Source organism: Bos javanicus, chromosome 18 (genome assembly GCF_032452875.1).
Source record: "Bos javanicus breed banteng chromosome 18, ARS-OSU_banteng_1.0, whole genome shotgun sequence".
Lineage (NCBI taxonomy): Eukaryota > Metazoa > Chordata > Mammalia > Artiodactyla > Bovidae > Bos > Bos javanicus.
The window spans coordinates 53,333,166-53,349,798 of NC_083885.1; the positions used below are offsets into that span (position 1 = coordinate 53,333,166).

General features: G+C 48.9%; 2 protein-coding genes across 3 annotated transcripts in view; one reads left to right on the plus strand and one right to left on the minus strand.

Moving 5' to 3' along the window:
* MEIOSIN (meiosis initiator) overlaps nucleotides 1–16,633 on the plus strand; it is a 22,461-nt gene continuing 5,828 nt past the window's right edge. Inside the window, exons 1-6 of one of the 2 annotated variants that reach the window (XM_061388714.1) lie at nucleotides 1–2,354; nucleotides 7,464–7,554; nucleotides 11,816–11,927; nucleotides 13,163–13,297; nucleotides 14,321–14,491; nucleotides 16,213–16,321. In XM_061388714.1, coding sequence (XP_061244698.1) covers nucleotides 2,284–2,354; nucleotides 7,464–7,554; nucleotides 11,816–11,927; nucleotides 13,163–13,297; nucleotides 14,321–14,491; nucleotides 16,213–16,321 — 689 coding nt within the window. In that variant the 5' untranslated portion in view covers nucleotides 1–2,283. The remainder of the gene's footprint in view (nucleotides 2,355–7,463; nucleotides 7,555–11,815; nucleotides 11,928–13,162; nucleotides 13,298–14,320; nucleotides 14,492–16,212; nucleotides 16,322–16,633) is intronic. The other variant, XM_061388713.1, reaches the window with a different exon arrangement.
* SIX5 (SIX homeobox 5) overlaps nucleotides 4,019–16,633 on the minus strand; it is a 22,709-nt gene continuing 10,094 nt past the window's right edge. The window contains exon 3 of the mRNA XM_061388688.1: nucleotides 4,019–4,325. Within this exon, the coding sequence (XP_061244672.1) occupies nucleotides 4,180–4,325 (146 nt within the window). The 3' untranslated portion in view covers nucleotides 4,019–4,179. The remainder of the gene's footprint in view (nucleotides 4,326–16,633) is intronic.

Genomic DNA, 16,633 nt, shown 5'->3' on the forward strand with positions numbered 1-16,633 from the left:
AGAAAGTGATTTAAACTGAAATGTGCTGGACACCAGGGCCTCTACTCTCCTTTAGGTTGCTAGATTGCCTCCCTTTAAGCAGTATTTTCCTGTCCATCCTTCTCATAGGTTGTGAGAGTGAACCTTCTAAAATGCATAGTTCGCTATACTAAGAAACATAACTTCATGAGAGGAACTGCTATTAAGGCCTGATTCCTGTGGCCCTCTTCTTTGAATCTTTTCGCAATTTATCTCTCTTTAACGCAGCCTCTACCTCACTAGATTCTCACAGTTTGTGAGCCTTCCCAACTGCACTAGGAAGACTGTGGCTAAATCCTCAACTTCTAGCATGGGGCTTGGCACACATAAGTCCACATTAACCCTGTGCTAAAAGGAAAAGTTGGAAACCGGACACCAGAGGGCGGGAAGGAAGATTAGTCCGATCTCCCTTGCTTCCTTATAGTTGGCAGTTGAGGAGACCCCGCCTCCTCGCTCGGCTCCTTTGGCCTCGGACCTCTGAAATGGACTAGGGGCGTGGCCAGGAGGGGCGGTGTCTGCCGAAAAGGCGGGAAATGGGAGAGCCCTGATTGGTCGGCCTTTTGGCGCGCACGGGCAAAGACTGACAGGAGGCGCGAAGCCAGGCTCGCGCTGTGTTGGAAGACTGGGACCTTCCCCAGGCGCGCGTGCGCACGGCCACTTGTACCCTGCCGTTTCCTCTCCAGTCTCGTGCCTAGCACACCTTGGCAGGAACTGGTGGGGGCGTAGCCTAGCCTCAAGCGCTCACTTTTGCTCTTCTCTTCAGGCCTCAAGCAGGAACCTCACGCCAAAGGGGACTGCGCCCACCTCACGCTTGGGCTCGGAACGTGGTGGCCAAGGCCAGCGTGAGGCTCCCGCACGCGACCAGCCTCCGGGGGCCAGCGCGAGACACTGTTCAATCGGGCTTCCAAGTTTGGGGCTGGCGCAAAACCAGAAGGGGGGTCTCTTGAGGCGGATGCTGGAGGCCAAGGGGAATAGTTCGGGGGCTTGCCGGTCAGCCCAGAGCCTGGGGTCCACTCAGGAACGGCACTTCCTGGCCGTGGCCACTCTGGGAGTTTCGGGGGGAAGGAGGGCGGGTGTGCCTTGGGTGCCCAGGCTGTATGCGAGGTGGGACCTGGGCAGCAGAGCCGGAGTTTGGATTTGAGGCAGGGCCTAGGTTTCCGGGTCCAGGCTCAAGTTTGACGTATGAAGTCTCTGAATAATGCTGGGGACTTGGGGGTCACCGGTTAGGACCTGTAGTCTTGGGATTTGTGTCTGGATAGAACTAGTTTTGGGAAATCTGAAATTTTGGGGTTTTGTCACTGAAAACTTTCCTGTTGGAATCAGAGATACTAATGTGGGAATCTATAAGCCTAGAGTATAATTTGGGAGCCTGAGGTCTAATTTTGGAGAATTGAAGTCTCAATATAGATTTAGGGTTTAGAATCTTAATATAGAGTATGAGGTGTGAGATTTAGGGTTTGGAGTCCCATTTTGGAACTTTGAGAACTGTTAAGGCCTGGAGTCCCCCACATTGAGTATGGGGCTGCAGTTTTAGAGTTTGGGTTTTAGATAGAATTCACATGTGAGATCTCAGTTTAGGCTTGGGGGCACAGTTTGGGGGTTTGAAGTGACAGTTTGAGGGTCTAGAGGTCTTCGTTTTCAGATCTGAGGTAAATTTGGGGGGGTTGAGGTTTGCTTTTGGGAGCTTGGGTTTCTTTGTTTAGGGTTTGGGTTCTTAGTATTAAGGTTTCTGGTCTGTGTTCTTAATATTAGTATCGGGCTTATATTTGGAGATCAGAAGTTGACAGTTTAGGGGTCTAGAATACCTTAGTATTAGAGTTTAAGGCTTTTAGGTTTGGGAAAGTCTCCTTTTTAGGCTCTAGGTCCTCATTTTAGATGTTTAAAATCATATGGTTGCTGTCTTAATATCATAGTTTAAATATCTTAAGCCACAGTTTTCAGGTCTGCTCTCCACTGCAGAGTCTGACATCTCATTATAAGACTAAAGCTCTGAATCAAAGTTTGGAAATCTGCTGCTTTTAGTTTTAGGTCTGGATCATTATTTACAAGCCCAAATTTGCAATTTGAGATTCATGGACTTCAGTTTAGACTTTGGACATTTTCATTTGTTCTATTGGCCTATGTTTATGGGGACTCAGGAATTTTGGGGATCTCTTGAGTGCTCAAAGGAGCACCATAGGGGGAAATGAGGCTGCCTATCATACTGTGCATTCTTCTTGGAATCCCAGAGGTCACTAATGATTCTTTATTTTCCCCTCTTTGCAGATGTGGGATTCCAGCAAATGTGTGTGTTCTCCTGAACAGCCCAGAACCAATTCCCTGAGTCCCAGTGACAGGTAAGGGCTCCCCCTGGCCCACCTCCCTTGAAGCTCCAGCCACTCTGGTAGAATGATAATAACAATAGTGTTTACTGAGCATTTACTAGTTTGCCAGACATTTTGCTAAGCTTTTTGTTTGTATACCCGTTAATCCTGACAACAACTCCAGGAGGAAGTAGGTGCAAATATTACTGCCATTTCAAGATGAGAGAACTGAGGTAGTTGGCAAAGATCATCTGTAAGCCCTTGCAGGTTTTGACATTCTGATTTTTTTTAATGCCCTTCCTTCCTTTCTTTTATTTATGTATTTATTTTGCCATCAAGCCCCTACCAAGTGTCAGGAATCTAATAGAGAGGTTTTCCCAGCAGATGAGGGTTGGATCAGATGTCTCCCTTCCTCCAACATCTGGATAAAGAAGAGAGCCAAAGTTCATCTTATCCCTTATTTTCTTCCCCAGTGACTTTTCATCTACCTGTCTCTTCATTTATTAACTCCAAAAATCAGCATCCGCTTTATTTAGGTTCTCTACTTAGGAACTGTGCTCAGAAGGAGCACATGAAGACAATGAAGAATTTCTCTCCTGCTTGCCTATTCTTCCTGGAATTCCAGAGGTCACCAACAGTGCATTCTCTTTCCTCCCTTTTTAGACATGGAGTCATTGTATTAATAAAGACCCAATTGCAATTAACAGAAACTTAGCTAAAACTGGCTAAGGCATAAATGGGGATTTACTGGATCCTTTAAACAAAAAATTCTGGGGCATCAGGCTAGGCTGGTTCCAAGTGAGGGGTTAAATGATATGGCCAGAAATCTGCCTGTCTTGGCTCTGTCTGGGTTGGCTCTCCATTTGTGAGGGCAAGATGGCTCCTAAGCCCCTCCAGGTCCATGTTCTGCCAACCTGACAAGCCTGGCAGAGATTTTCTCCCCAGGATCCATTGACTCCGATTGGTCAAGCCTGTGTTACTACCCAAATCCTCAACCAATCCCTTGACTTCTTGATTAGACTTTGCTTCAGTGCTCCCTAATGGAAGGGAGAAGTCAAGTAATTGGTTCAGAATTTGGGTAGTAACCCAGACTTAGCTAATCAGAGTCAATGGATCCTGGAAAGAGAATCTATGCCAGACTTGTCAGGTTGGCAGGATGTGTACCTGGAGTGACTGAAAGGTCTCTTGCCCTCACAAATGGTGAGCCAACCCAGACAACATCAGAGCCAAGAGTGGAAGGGGAGGTTGGGTTCAGACTCTGTGAACGACATGGACTGAGAGTGGGGGAGGGATCGTAAACCAAAGGAAAGTATTACCAGAAAATGGGGATTGGATGTTGGTCAACCAAAAATGACAGTTTTATCAACCATAGTCATCCAATACAATACCTCCACCCTACTCTCCAACATCCCTTATACCTAAATCGTTCCAACAAATGACTGTCTACCTTCTATCTTGAACAAACCTTTCATGAGCACGCCCTTGGTGCTAAACACCTGGACAAGATCACACTTTCCAGCCAGCTCCGTTTTATAAATAAATTATAAACAGGTTTGGAGAGATGAAAGCACTTGTCCAAAGTCACACAGCAAGTGGCAGAGCTGGCATTTCAACCAGATCTATTTGCTTCAAAAGCTGAAGTTTATAACCAACTGTTATACTGCTTCTTGGGACTGCCCCTTGCTTTCCCTCATTTTGGGGTGGCTCTTAAATTCTTGCACATGTTAAGCAAATTAGGGTCTGGGTCTTGGATTTCACATAGCTGATATGAGAAATTTGGACTGGCTTTTTTAAAGATTTTTTTGATGTGGATCACTTTTAAAGTCTTTATTGAATTTGTTACAATATTGTTTCTGTTTTACCTTTGGTTTTTTGGCCACAAGACATGTGGGATCTTAGCTCCCTGACTAGGGATTGAACCCGCATCTCCTGCACTGGAAGTTAAAGTCTTTACCACCAGGGAAGTCCCCTGGACTGGCTCTTGATTAAAGCTCCTTCCAGCTCCTGTAAAATAAAGGAATAGTGAGTGTTTAGGCTGATTAGCTCAGGGAAAAGGAAACCCAAGAATTAGAGTGATTTGCCACTTCAAAGACTGAAAGGCAATCATAAGACAGAATAGCATTCTTTAATTCAACAATTTTTTGTTGAGCACCTACTAAGAGCCAGGTATTATTCCAGGAGCTAGGAATATAGCCAAGGCCATATATGACTTTTGTGGGCCGTAGGCAATTTTGCTTTCTTGAGCTCATTCCTTCATTAAAAACACATTAAAAACTGTCATTTATGACAGCATTGGTATAAAGATGAATGTAATCCAAGTTGAATTATATTAATTTTTTTCTCTTCTGATTTCAAAAGAAAACACTTTATGAGCCCCTAAAATTATCACCAGCCTTAGGCACTGTGCTTACCTGTGCCTAATGGAGAAGTCAGTCCAGGATATAGCAATAAATAAAAGGGACAAAAATCCCTGCTCTTGTGTTTATATTTATAAGGGAGAAAGAAGGAAATGAAAGAAGAAAGGAAAAAAGAGAGAAATAAAGATTTTGGATGCCAATAAATGATGTGGGGATGTGACAAAGAATGTGCCTGTTTATCAGGTAGTCAGGAAAGGCCTTTCCAGGGTTGTTACATTTAAGCTAAAGGCTGAATGGCAAGAAATCAGCCATGTGAAACATCAGGGCAAAGGAACATTCCAGGTGGTGGGAATGGGAAAGGCCCTCAAGGCAGAAATAAACTTGGCAGTTGAGAGAAACAGAAAAAGAAAAAAGCTCCAGCCACACAGAAAAAGACCTGTGTGGCTGGAGCTGACCTGTTCCCCACAGAATCAGAGGGCAGAGCTGGGATTAGTGAGTGAAAATCATAGAGACTGTGAGGAAGACTTGTCTGAAACCAGAACCATCCAGCAAGGAAAGAAGCCCCTTTGGGAGGGAGTGCCCGATTCCCAGAGGCCCCTGTGAGCACAGCCCTGGGTCACACTTATTCGGGACTGTTGCCCAGGAGAGACCAAAATTTTGCAATTCCTAGTTACCTTTTTCCTCCCTCCAAATAAAAAATATATATTTATATGTGTTATTCATATATAAATATAGACATTTATATGTATTGTTCATATAAATACAGACATTTATATGTATTATTTATATATTTATATATAATTTGGCTGCGCCGGGTCTTAGTTGCAGCGTGCGGGATCTTTGATCTTTGTTGCAGCACCCAGGATCTTTTTAACTGGGGCATGTGGAATCTGGGTTCCCTGACAAGGGATGGAAACGGAGCCCTCTGCATTGGAAGCTTGGAATCTTAGCCACTAGACCACGAGGAAAATCTTATCCTCAGCAAATTATATAGCTGGTTCTGCTCCTAGTTGCCATTTTATGTTGTTTGTGGAACAATTTGATAAATGGATCCCTGGATGTACTGTGGGCTCTAGAAAGAGTTATTGTTTTATAGACTTTTATCCCTGTCACCAGCCACACTTCCTGGCACACAGTAAGGGCTCAATAAGCAATTGCTGAATGAATGAGTGAGAATGATTCTTTCAACTTCAGAGTTTGGTTGGGGAGATAAGAGTGCCTCCCACACTGGTCCCTCATGTCCTTGAGGACAGTGAATCGATTTGTCTCCCTTTCCACAGTGTCCAGCATAGGACCTGGCAAAGAGGAGGGATCGAGGGACTTCCCTGGCAGTCCAGTGGTTAAGACTCTTCGCTCCCAATGCAGGGGTAAGGGTTTGATCCCTGGTCAGGGAACTAAGATCCTGCATGCCACACAGCACAGCCAAAAATAAAAGAGTGGGTATCAGTTCGTGAGTCTGAGTAGGAATCAGAGATACAAGTGTAATCAATGGAGTATGTTTGGCTTGATCCTGCTTTCAGTCAGGGAGAAAGACAGGGGAAGCTTCCTGGGGTGGATGGCAATTGAACCAGGCCCTGAAGGAAGATGAGATAAGGATTGGTGGAGACGAGGTGTTCCGGCTTTCCCAAATGAGTAGCAGGAGCAGTGCCAGAAGTGTGTAATTTGGGAGAGAGACGCCAACATCTTTGTGTCTCCATCTGTCAGGAGAAAGAGGTACAGGTGTGTGTACATGGATATATTATGAATTATGGATTCAGGGATTATATCCTGAAAGTTCTGCATCTGCTCAGGAGTTAACTTCTTTCACGCCCTTATTTATCTGTTCATTTAGCAAATAGGCAGTGAGTTCCCACAATGTGCCAGACCCTGTTCTAGGTGCCCCCAACTCAGCTCTCAGCCTAGTGCAGGGATCAGAGAAATGCATGAGCTCATGGTCAGGGGCCCCTTAGCAGAGGTACCTCACCTGTCCTGTGGAGTTGGGGGCTGTTGATGGGAGAGAATGGAAGGAAGTAAGAGATGAGACCAGAATGATCAGGTGGGCCAAGCTGTGGGGGGAGGGGTGGGCATTATAAGCCATGTTAAGGGTTTGATTTTTAATAAAATCAAGGACTTGATTCTTAATAATGGGATGGCATTGAGAGGTTTGAAGTACTTCTTAGGTAACTAAGGTATTCAGTCCTACGGATAACCCTCTGCACCTGAAAGAATATCCTCATTCATTTTGCACAGATGAGAAAACCATAGACATTTTTGTGTTTCAGAAAGATCACTCCAGGGACTTCCCTGGTGGTCCAGTAGCTAAAATTCTGTGCACCCAATGCCAGGGTCCCGGGTTCCATCCTTGGTTAGGGAACTAGATCCCAAGTGCCTCAATGAGAGATTAAAGATCCCACGTGCTGCCACTAAGACCCGGTGTTGTGAAATAAATATTACAAAGAAGAAGAAAGAATGATCACCCTGACGTATAAAGAGTATGGCTTGGAGGAGGCCAGATGGGAGGCTGGGAGAACTATGAGGATGTCAACACACGGACTAGGGTAGGGGTGAGGAGATGGAGAGAAGGGATTGGAGGAGGAATGGGCAAAATTTGGTGACTGGGAGTTCCCTGGGGTCCACTGGCTAAGACTGTATGCTTCCACTGCAAGAGGCAAGGGTTCAGTCCCTGGTTGGGGAACTAAGCTTCTCTGAGATGGGGAACGCTGAGACAGGTGGATTGAGGGGTGGTGTCAGATACCAAATTCCATTTTGGATGTCCTAACCAAAACCGGCTCTTGTCCCGAAACAGGAAGCAGAGGAAAAACCACACCAGCAAACTGCAAGAGCTGGCATTGATGCTGCCAGTGACCCTGAAGACTGGTACCAAGAAGCTCACCAAGGTAAAGGGGCTGAAGGAGACGAGGTGAAATTGGGAGGCAGCTCTGAACATATCAGCAATTGGGCTGACCTCCCTTGTCCTGGGAAACCTAGACCGACACACAGACCCAGTGACAGCACTGAGATTGCAAGGGTCCTGCTCTGAGTGGGAATTTCTGGGAGTCTGTGATCCCATGACCAGAAGTCTGAGGAATTCTTTCCTGCAAAGGAGGCAGGGGAAGGGACCTCCCTGGTGGTCTAGTGGTTGAGACACTGAATTCCCATGCAGGGGGCACAGGTTTGATCCCTGGTTAGGGAAGATCCCACATGCCACGTGGCATGGTGACAAAAAAAAAAAAAAAGGAGGCGGGAGGAATTGACAGAGGAAAAAAATAGGCAAGGCACCAGGTCAAGGTCATCTCCCTGGGAGTCAAGACAGTCTGGATCTGAGCCCTCCAGCTCCACACCTGCAGAACTCTGGGCAGCTCACTCAGATTATCAGCCTTTCAAGTCTCAGATTTCTCAGCTATAAATCAAGGAAAAATAACTGCTCCTACTCAGAGATATTGTGAGACCAAAACAACATGATAGCCATTACAGGGCCTGAATAAATGTCGGTTCCCTTTCTGACAGCCTTCTTTTGTGACTTCATTGGGATGATTTCCGAATTTGGTTCTTCTCAGAGGTTCCAGGAGAGCATCTGTTTCCTCCCCCTTTGCCAATTTCTGCACATGTGCCAGCTCAGTCACTTCAGTCGTATCCGACTCTTTACAACCCCATGGACTGTAACCCGCCAGGCTCCTCTGTCCATGGGATTCTCCAGGCAAGAATATGGGAGTGGGTTGCCATGCCCTCCTCCAGGGGATCTTCCTGACCCAGGGATCGAACCCAAGTCTCCTGAGTCTCTTGCATTGCAGGCAAGTTCTTTACCCCTGAGACACTGGGGAAGCCTTGCCAGTTTCTAGAGGCCACTTATGGTCCTTGGTTCATGACCTTTTCAAAGCCAGAAGCATAACAGCTTCTGGTCTCTCCTCTATCTCTGCTTTGGTCAACAGTTTACCCTCTCTGCCTTTGGCCCTCCTGCCTCCCGCTTATAAGGATGCTTGTGATTGCATTGGGCACACTCAGATAAGCTAGAATCAAGAATCATCTCCCTATCTCAAGATCCTTAATCACGTCTGCAAAGGCTCCTTTGTCATATAAGGCAACACATGTACAGGTTCCGGGGACCAGGCCATGGACACCTTTTGGGGAGGCATTATACAGGCCACCACAGTGCTCAAAAATAGCTGAGAAATTTTGCCCTCTTGCCCACTGGAGAATTTGGTGTGCATGGGCTCTTATAGCTCTTGGCAGGGAGGGTGGAGATGGCTGAGACACAGTCCCTGCGCTGGAGGAAGGACAGTCAAGTCAGGGTACAGGCAGCAGCATTTCATCATGAGCAGAGGACCACATTCCCTTGGTAGAATCCTCCCCAGGTCTCAGCCCACTGTCCCCCCTCTTCTCGTGGCTGCACTGTGCAGCTTTCCAGATCTTAGTTCTCTATCCAGGGACTGAACCTGGGCCCTCAGCAGTGAAAGCACAAAGTCCTAACCACGGGACTGCCAGGGAATTCCCTCAGCTGTCTTAAGGATCCCACTCCTTTCCCATTTTCATCCTCCCTTAAATTAAGTCCTGGGCCTCTTGCTCTACATAAGGCCTTCATCCCAGTCAGTCCTCAGTCTCAGTCATCAACTAAGCATTTATTAGTCAACGAATGTATCAGGCTCTATGCTGGGCACTTTCACACACTCAAATTTATTTCGTCCTAATGATACTTCTCTGAGCCTGAATGAATATCCTTGTGCCCATTGCACAGATGAGAAAACTGAGGCTCTAAGGAGATAAAATGACCTGCTCCCAGTGCACAGCCAGTAAGTGGCAGGTTGGAGCCAGGTCTAAGCTAATAGTCTTTGGGCTGTGTTACATTGTGTGGTGTGCGTGCTCGGTTGCTAAGCAGTGTCTGATTCTTTTCGATCCCATGTACTATAGGCTGCCAAGCTCCTCTGTCCCTGGGATTTCCCTCAGGCAAGAATACTGGAGTGGGTTGCCATTTCCTTCTCCAGGGAATCTTCCTGATCCAGGGATTGAACCCACATTGGCAGGTGGATTCTTTACCACTGAGCCACCTGGGAAGCCAAGCATCAATAGCCATTAATCCTTAAGTAAATTATAACTCCCTCTGCGTATCAGGTTCCCTGGTGGCTCAGATGGTAAAGAATCCACCTGCAGTGCAAGAGACCTGTGTTCAATCCCTCGGTCAGGAAGATTCCCTAGAGAAGGAAATGGCTACCCACTCCAATATTCTTGCCTGGAGAAATCCGTGGGCAAAGGAGCCTGGTGGGCTACAATCCATGGACTTGAAAAGAGTCAGACACTACTGAGCGACTGTTTTTTTCCCATGAATCAGATTAAATATGTTTAGTGACTATCTGTATTATATTTTATGGAAAAGTTTCACGTATGTCCCTCTTGAGACCATGCTTCCTCTTTTTAAATTAATTTTTATTGGAGTATAGTTGATTTACAGTGTTATGTTGGTTTCTGCTGTGTAGCAAAGTGAATCAGTCATACATATACATATATCCACTCTTTTTTAGATTCTTTTCCCATATAGGTCATTACAGAGTATTAAGCAGAGTTCCTGGTGCTAAGTTCCCTTGTTAGTTATCTATTTTATATATAGCAGTGTGTATATGTCAGTCCCAGTCTCTCAATTAATTCCCCACTCCCGAGACCATGTTTCCTGATTTGGGGTTTGGAACATTACTGCTGACAGTTTTGTTGTTATTCTACGGATCTATTTCAATCCAAAAAAAAAATAGTTATAGGTATTCTTTCCTCACCTCCTTACCAGGCTAACTCTTTACACTCTTCGGTTTATTTTTTTTAATTTCAATATTTTTAATTTTTTGGCCACACCGCATGGCATATAGCATCTTAATTCCCCAACCAGGGATTGAACTTGAGCCCCCTGCAATGGAAGCACAAAGTGTTAACCACTGGACCGCCAGGGAAGTCCCCACTATTCAGTTTCAATGCTGCCACTTCAGACAGACCTTTTTGGATACCCAAGTCTAATTGTATCATGCTCTTTTATTCCTAATGCTTATCACACAGTCAATAATTTTATATGAATTATGAGTTTATTAAGGTCTGCTGCCCTCCCTGTATTGTAAGTTCTGTGAAGGCAAAAAAAAGTTTGTGTAGCTCACCCTTCTTGTGGCTTAGTGGCTGGTATCTTTTTTAGCTTAGTATCTCCAGTGTCAAATCAGCTTCGACTTAGTGGCTGGATGGGGGATGCCTGCTGGTGCTATGGGGGAAGAGTCATTCCTTCAGTGATAACTGGCTTCGTCACCTCTCCATTCTATGTGCTTAGGATCCAGAAATCCATCAGCTACATTCTCTTACTCTCAACGGGTTCAAGGTCAATGGGAGAGAATGACATGTCAACGGATAATTATAAAACAGTGTGGCAAGTGCCTTGGTGGAAACAGGCCCAGGGTGTCACAGGAGTGCTGAGGAGGGACATCTGAGCAGCCTAGGTGCGGGGTCAGGAGGTCAGGAAAGCTTCTGGACGGCGGAGAACGCTGTGCTGAGGCTCAAAGAAAGAAGCCAAGGAGGAGAGGGGGACTGTGCACATGCCTAAGGGCCAGGGACAAGAAGCCCAGCAGCTGCTGATGCTGAGTTGCTTCAGTCGTGTCCAACTCTGTGTGACCCCATAGACGGCAGCCCACCAGGCTCCCCCATCCCTGGGATTCTCCAGGCAAGAACACTGGAGTGGGTTGCCATTTCCTTCTCCAATGCATGAAAGTGAAAAGTGGAAATGAAGTCGCGCGGTCGTGTACGACTCTTCGCAACCCCATGGACTGCAGCCTACCAGGCTCCTCTGTCCTTGGGATTTTCCAAGCAAGAGTACTGGAGTGGGGTGCCATTGCCTTCTCCAGTATGTGCCCCCAAAACCGCACTGGGAGGCAGGCAGGCCTAGCTTCACACCCCTGCTCGGCCACGCCCTCTCTGTAACCCAGCGATCCCTTCAGCGCTCTGGGCTTGTCTTCAGAGCTGTAACCGTTGGCTCCCTGGGCCACGGTGAGGACTGAAGAGCACAACAGGAACCTCTCTGCCCATGGTGGGTGGATTGCTGGGGTGGGGCCGCAGGGGTCCTGGAGCTTGACTGTCCCTGGTCCCCAGCAGCCTCATGTGATCTTGAGTGCCTGCTCAACCCTGTCTTTCTTTTGGGAGCAGAAGGAGGTTCTCTTGCACATCCTGCAGTACATTCACTACCTACAGAGCAGCATCAATGTGACCAAGGCCTTGCTCCAACTCCACGCCAACCATGGGCATGGCGAACTCGAGGGTAAGTAAGCTCAGCCGACGTTCCCAGTGCCTGCTATGTCCAGGCTGTAGGGGACACTGAAGTGACCTAAATGGTTCCCATCCTCCTGGATCTCATAGCCTGGCGTGGGTCCAAGATGCTGTGACCCCAGAGGAGTGCGTCTTGGGAAGCCTGTCGGGGGAGGGCCCTTGGAGCAGGCCTTCAAGGACAGCGGGGACCACGCCAGGCAAACAAGAAACAATGTGAGCAGGAGCCCGCAGGCACAAGAAGACACAAATGGAAGGCGTGGGGACAGGCAGGTCATCAGGTGTGACTGGAGGGGCTGTGCAGCACCCAGATGACGTGCACAGACTCCAGAGCCAGGTCCTGACTCAGACACATCCGTCTCATGACCTAAACTGCTCTGTGCCTCAGTTCCCTCATCTGCAAAATGGACCAGTAAGAGTACTTCCTTTATGTTTGTTGTGAGAATTAAATGAGTTAATACACTCAAGAAGTGTTGTCACACAGTGCCCGGAACATGCCAGTTGTCCCACATTGTGTGCACTGGGTGGTGTTGTTACTGGTGTGAGAAATACCCTGGCAAGAAGGGTAGGAGATGAGGCAGAGATGAGATTCTGAAGGGCCTCGAGAGCCTGGCTCGGGAGGGAGATAGAGAGGATGAAAACGACTGAAGGACTGTAAGCCAGAGGAAAACCACAGTCAGAGTGGCTGTTTAGGAAGAGGTCCCTGACATCTAGTGTGGGAGTCATTAAGTAAGAAACTGGAGTCAGGGAGACCAGCGGGGACACTTCTAGGAGGGACCTGGGCAGGAGACCGCAAGCAGATGCAGCACCATGGCTGAGAGTGTGGGCTGAAGAGGGTCAATTTGGGAGATGTTCACAAGGAAGAATTGTGAGGCCTCGGGGAGAGGCTGCGGGCCACCCACCATCTTGAGGAGGTAGGAAGAGGAATTGGTTTGGGAGGGGAAGACGGGTAAGCATTTGGGAAGCACTGAGTCAGTCTTCTGTCTGGGCCAAGGCCCAGAATGGACCTGCAGATACCTGAGTTTTCACCTGTACTTCTGCCACCTGGCTGTGGAACTTCAGACTAGTCCCATCTCCTCCCAGGACCTCAGTTTCCACTTTTACAAAGTTTATCTGGGGACTGCAGCAGCCTCCCTCCCCACCGTCCAGTGGGAAGCATTGTCCACAGGCAGGACTCAGGCTGGACGAGGGTGAGGCCATCTGACCTGCCTCCTTCTCCATCCTCTGCAGGGCTGGACTGGAACCCTGCTGCAGGCCCCCCAAAGCAGAGACTCTCCACCCCATCCAGCTCCCCACACTCTCAGAAGTCCCGTCTTTGGGGAGCATGCCAGAAACCTCGGAAGAAAAAGCCTACCCGAGCGTCAGGTACAAGCCTGCAGTAAAACAGGAAGCAGGAGTCCCACAGGAATTCTGGCTCCTTCTCCAGGCTCGTCACCACTCCAGGGAGGGCGAGTCAGCAGTCCTGAGCCTGGACCAGGCTCTAGATTCAGATATGCCTCGGTTCAACTCCTGGTGCCCTCCTCTTCCTAGCTCTGAGGCCTGGGGTCGGGGTGGGGGGTGTCACTCTCATCCTCTGAGCCTCCGTTTCCTGGTCTGGATATTGGAGTGCCTGCCACAGGGTGGGCCTCAGGATTAGGAGCCCACATGCACACCTCTCAGCAGTGCTTAAGTGGCGGGGCATGCGGCCAGTGCCCAGCAAATGGAATCGCTGTCAGCATTTATCATCCCTCTGTCCTGTCATCCATCCCTGGGCCAGGGCAGCAGGGCGCATGGGTGATGGAAGGACCCCGGTGTGGGAGGCGAGGGTCCCAAGTCCCACCTCAGCCATGCTACTGACTCACTACCTGTCTCTTCCCCTTTTTGAGCCCCATTTTCCATGTCTTTAAAAAGGGAGTTGGGGGACTTCCCTGGTGTTCCAGAGGTTAAGATTCCACTTTCAATTCAGAGGGAACTGGTTCAATCCCTGGTTGAGGAACTAATATCCTGCATGCCACATGACCTAGCTTTAAAAAAAAGTGGAGGGGGAGTCGGACCTAATCAATGATTTCCAGCCCTGGCTGCACATCTGAATCACTGGGATGCTTTCCCTGCCTGTGCCTCACACCCAGAACGCTGGGCTTCAGTGATCTGGGTGGAACCTGGGCATCAGTATTTTTCAGAGTTCTCAAAGTGATTCTAACATGGGCAAAGGAGGGGGGTATCCGACTAGATCTTTAATTGAGGATCTGGGCTTACCTGAGAAGGACTGAGTGACCCAGCCAGGCAAAGCTTTGAAGCAGGTCATTGGGGCCAGAACAGAATGTCTCCACCCCAACCCCAACCACCTTCTGGAGACAGTCCCCCCTGCCCCCATCAGCCCTGTCTGATGCCATCTCTCTCCTCTCCCAGAACGCCAGACCCGGGCCCAGAACCCTCGTCGTTGTCTGGCCTTGGAGAAGCCTGAGAAGCTGGAGGCCCCATCTCCAGACCAGAAAGGAGGAAATGTGGTGGGGACCACCACCCCTCCAAGATGCTGGGACTCCTGCAGTCTCCCCAGGGCTGAGGCATCCTCATCTCAAGGTGACAGGAAGGGAGGAAGATGCCAGCTGACATTGCTGGATGTGGCTGAGAGCAGCATCCACTGTGACATCTCAAGTTGGTCTCTTTCCTCTCCACTAACTTGGCCAGTCATTTACACACCACTGATCAGGCGCCTCCCAGCGTCCTGGACACAGTCCTAGGAGCCGGGGATTGGACCATGGACAAGAGAGGTGCTGTCTCTTGGCCTCTTTCCCAGTTTGCTCTTCCCTTTAGTCTCGGCTGTGGGTGTAAGGCAGGGGACAGAATCAGTGCGGCCCTCACGCGAGGGCTGCAGTTCACAGAACTGGGGGCAAGAGCCGGGCCTCCTCCTGAGCCTCCTTTCCTTGAAGCAGCCAGCCAAATGCTCCTGTGAGCCAGCTTCAAAGGTGTGACACCCCCAGAAGACACAGGCAGGACTGGAAGGCGAGGCCTCGGGGCATCCTCTTCCTCTGCCCATTCATTCAGCCCTTCCTCCCAGAGCCTATCCTCTGGGCCAGGCCACGGGCATGGTGCTAGTGACACTCCGGTGATCCCATACGTTCACTTCCTGGGGTCACCCATGAGTGGTGGGTGTTCCAGATCGTCTGTTAATCTTGTGACCTTGGGCAAGTTTCTTTAGAGCTCAGTGCCTCCATTTACTGAACTATAAATGGGCATTGGACTTCTGGTGGCTCAGACAGTAAAGCGTCTGCCTATAATGCGGGAGACCCGGTTTCAATCCCTGGGTGGGGAAGATCCCCTGGAGAAGGAAATGGCAACCCACTCCAGTATTCTTGCCTGGAAAATCCCATGGACAGAGGAGCCTGGTAGGCTACAGTCTGTGGGGTCGCAGAGTCGGATACGACTGAGCGACTTCACTTTCACTTTCAAATGGCTATTATAATAACCATATCCTTTGGCAAAGGGGTGCTGAGTAGTATGTAAAATGATTAAAACTGTGCTGGCATGGTAAGTACTATACACTTGTTTGCTACCATCATCTTCATCATTATTGCACTTAAATATTTTATCTTCTTTAGAGCTTCTAATCGGAGAAGGCAATGGCACCCCACTCCAGTACTCTTGCCTGGAAAATCCTATGGATGGAGGAGTCTGGTGGGCTGCAGTCCATGGGTCGCTAAGAGTCGGACGCGACTGAGCGACTTCACTTTCACTTTTCCCTTTCATGCATTGGAGAAGGAAATGGCGACCCACTCCAGTATTCTTGCCTGGAGAATCCCAGGGATGGGGGAGCCTGGTGGGCTGCCGTCTATGGGGTCGCACAGAGTTGGACACAACTGAAGTGACTTAGCAGCAGCAGCAGCAGCAGAGCTTCTAATAGAGATGTAGGATTCCAGAAACCTGGGAGTGATTCAGGGTACCCTGTGGCTCAGATGGTAAAGAATCTACCTGCAATGCAGGAGAGTTTGATCCCTGGATTGGGAAGATCCTCTGGAGGAGGGAATGGCAACCCACTCCAGTATTCCTGCCTGGAGAATTCCATAGACAGAGAAGCCTTGTGGGCTACAGTCCATGGGGTCACAAAGAGTTGGACACGACTGAGCTACTAACACCTTCACTTTCAAACCGCATTCGGAGTCCCCGCCCCTAGCCTGAGGTTTTGGCTGGAGTGAGAGGAGGCAGAAGGCTGTGGGAGACCCCAGTAGCTCTCCATCTGTGTCCCTGTGAGCCCTGGCATCTGGCCCAGTCACAGGACTGACCATCCCAACTTGCCCCCGTAGGCTGCTGTGTCAAAGATGATACTCAGGATTTGGGGTCTTATCCTGCTTTTGAGGCCCAGCAAGGGGTCAAGATGATCCATTTTCTCAACAAGACCCAGCCCGGTCCCAGGTAAGGGAAGCCCAGGGGATATGAGTTGGGGAGCTGACATGTTCCAGGGGAATGGCTAAGACCTGGGGAGAAATGGGGTCAATTTCCACCCTCTGCTGGTATCCGGGGTGACCACCTCTGAGGGCCTAGCTTTGCACCAGGCATTGGGAGCCCAAGGGAAAGCCCTGCTTCCTGTGTGCTGACCAGGGCTGCAGCCCCTCCCTGGCCTCCTGTCCTATCCTTCTAGCCTGTCAACACCAGTCACCCGTGTGGCTTTTTTAACAGAGTCCTTGATCATGTCGGGTTTTGGCTTTAGGCTGCTCCCTCTTATTG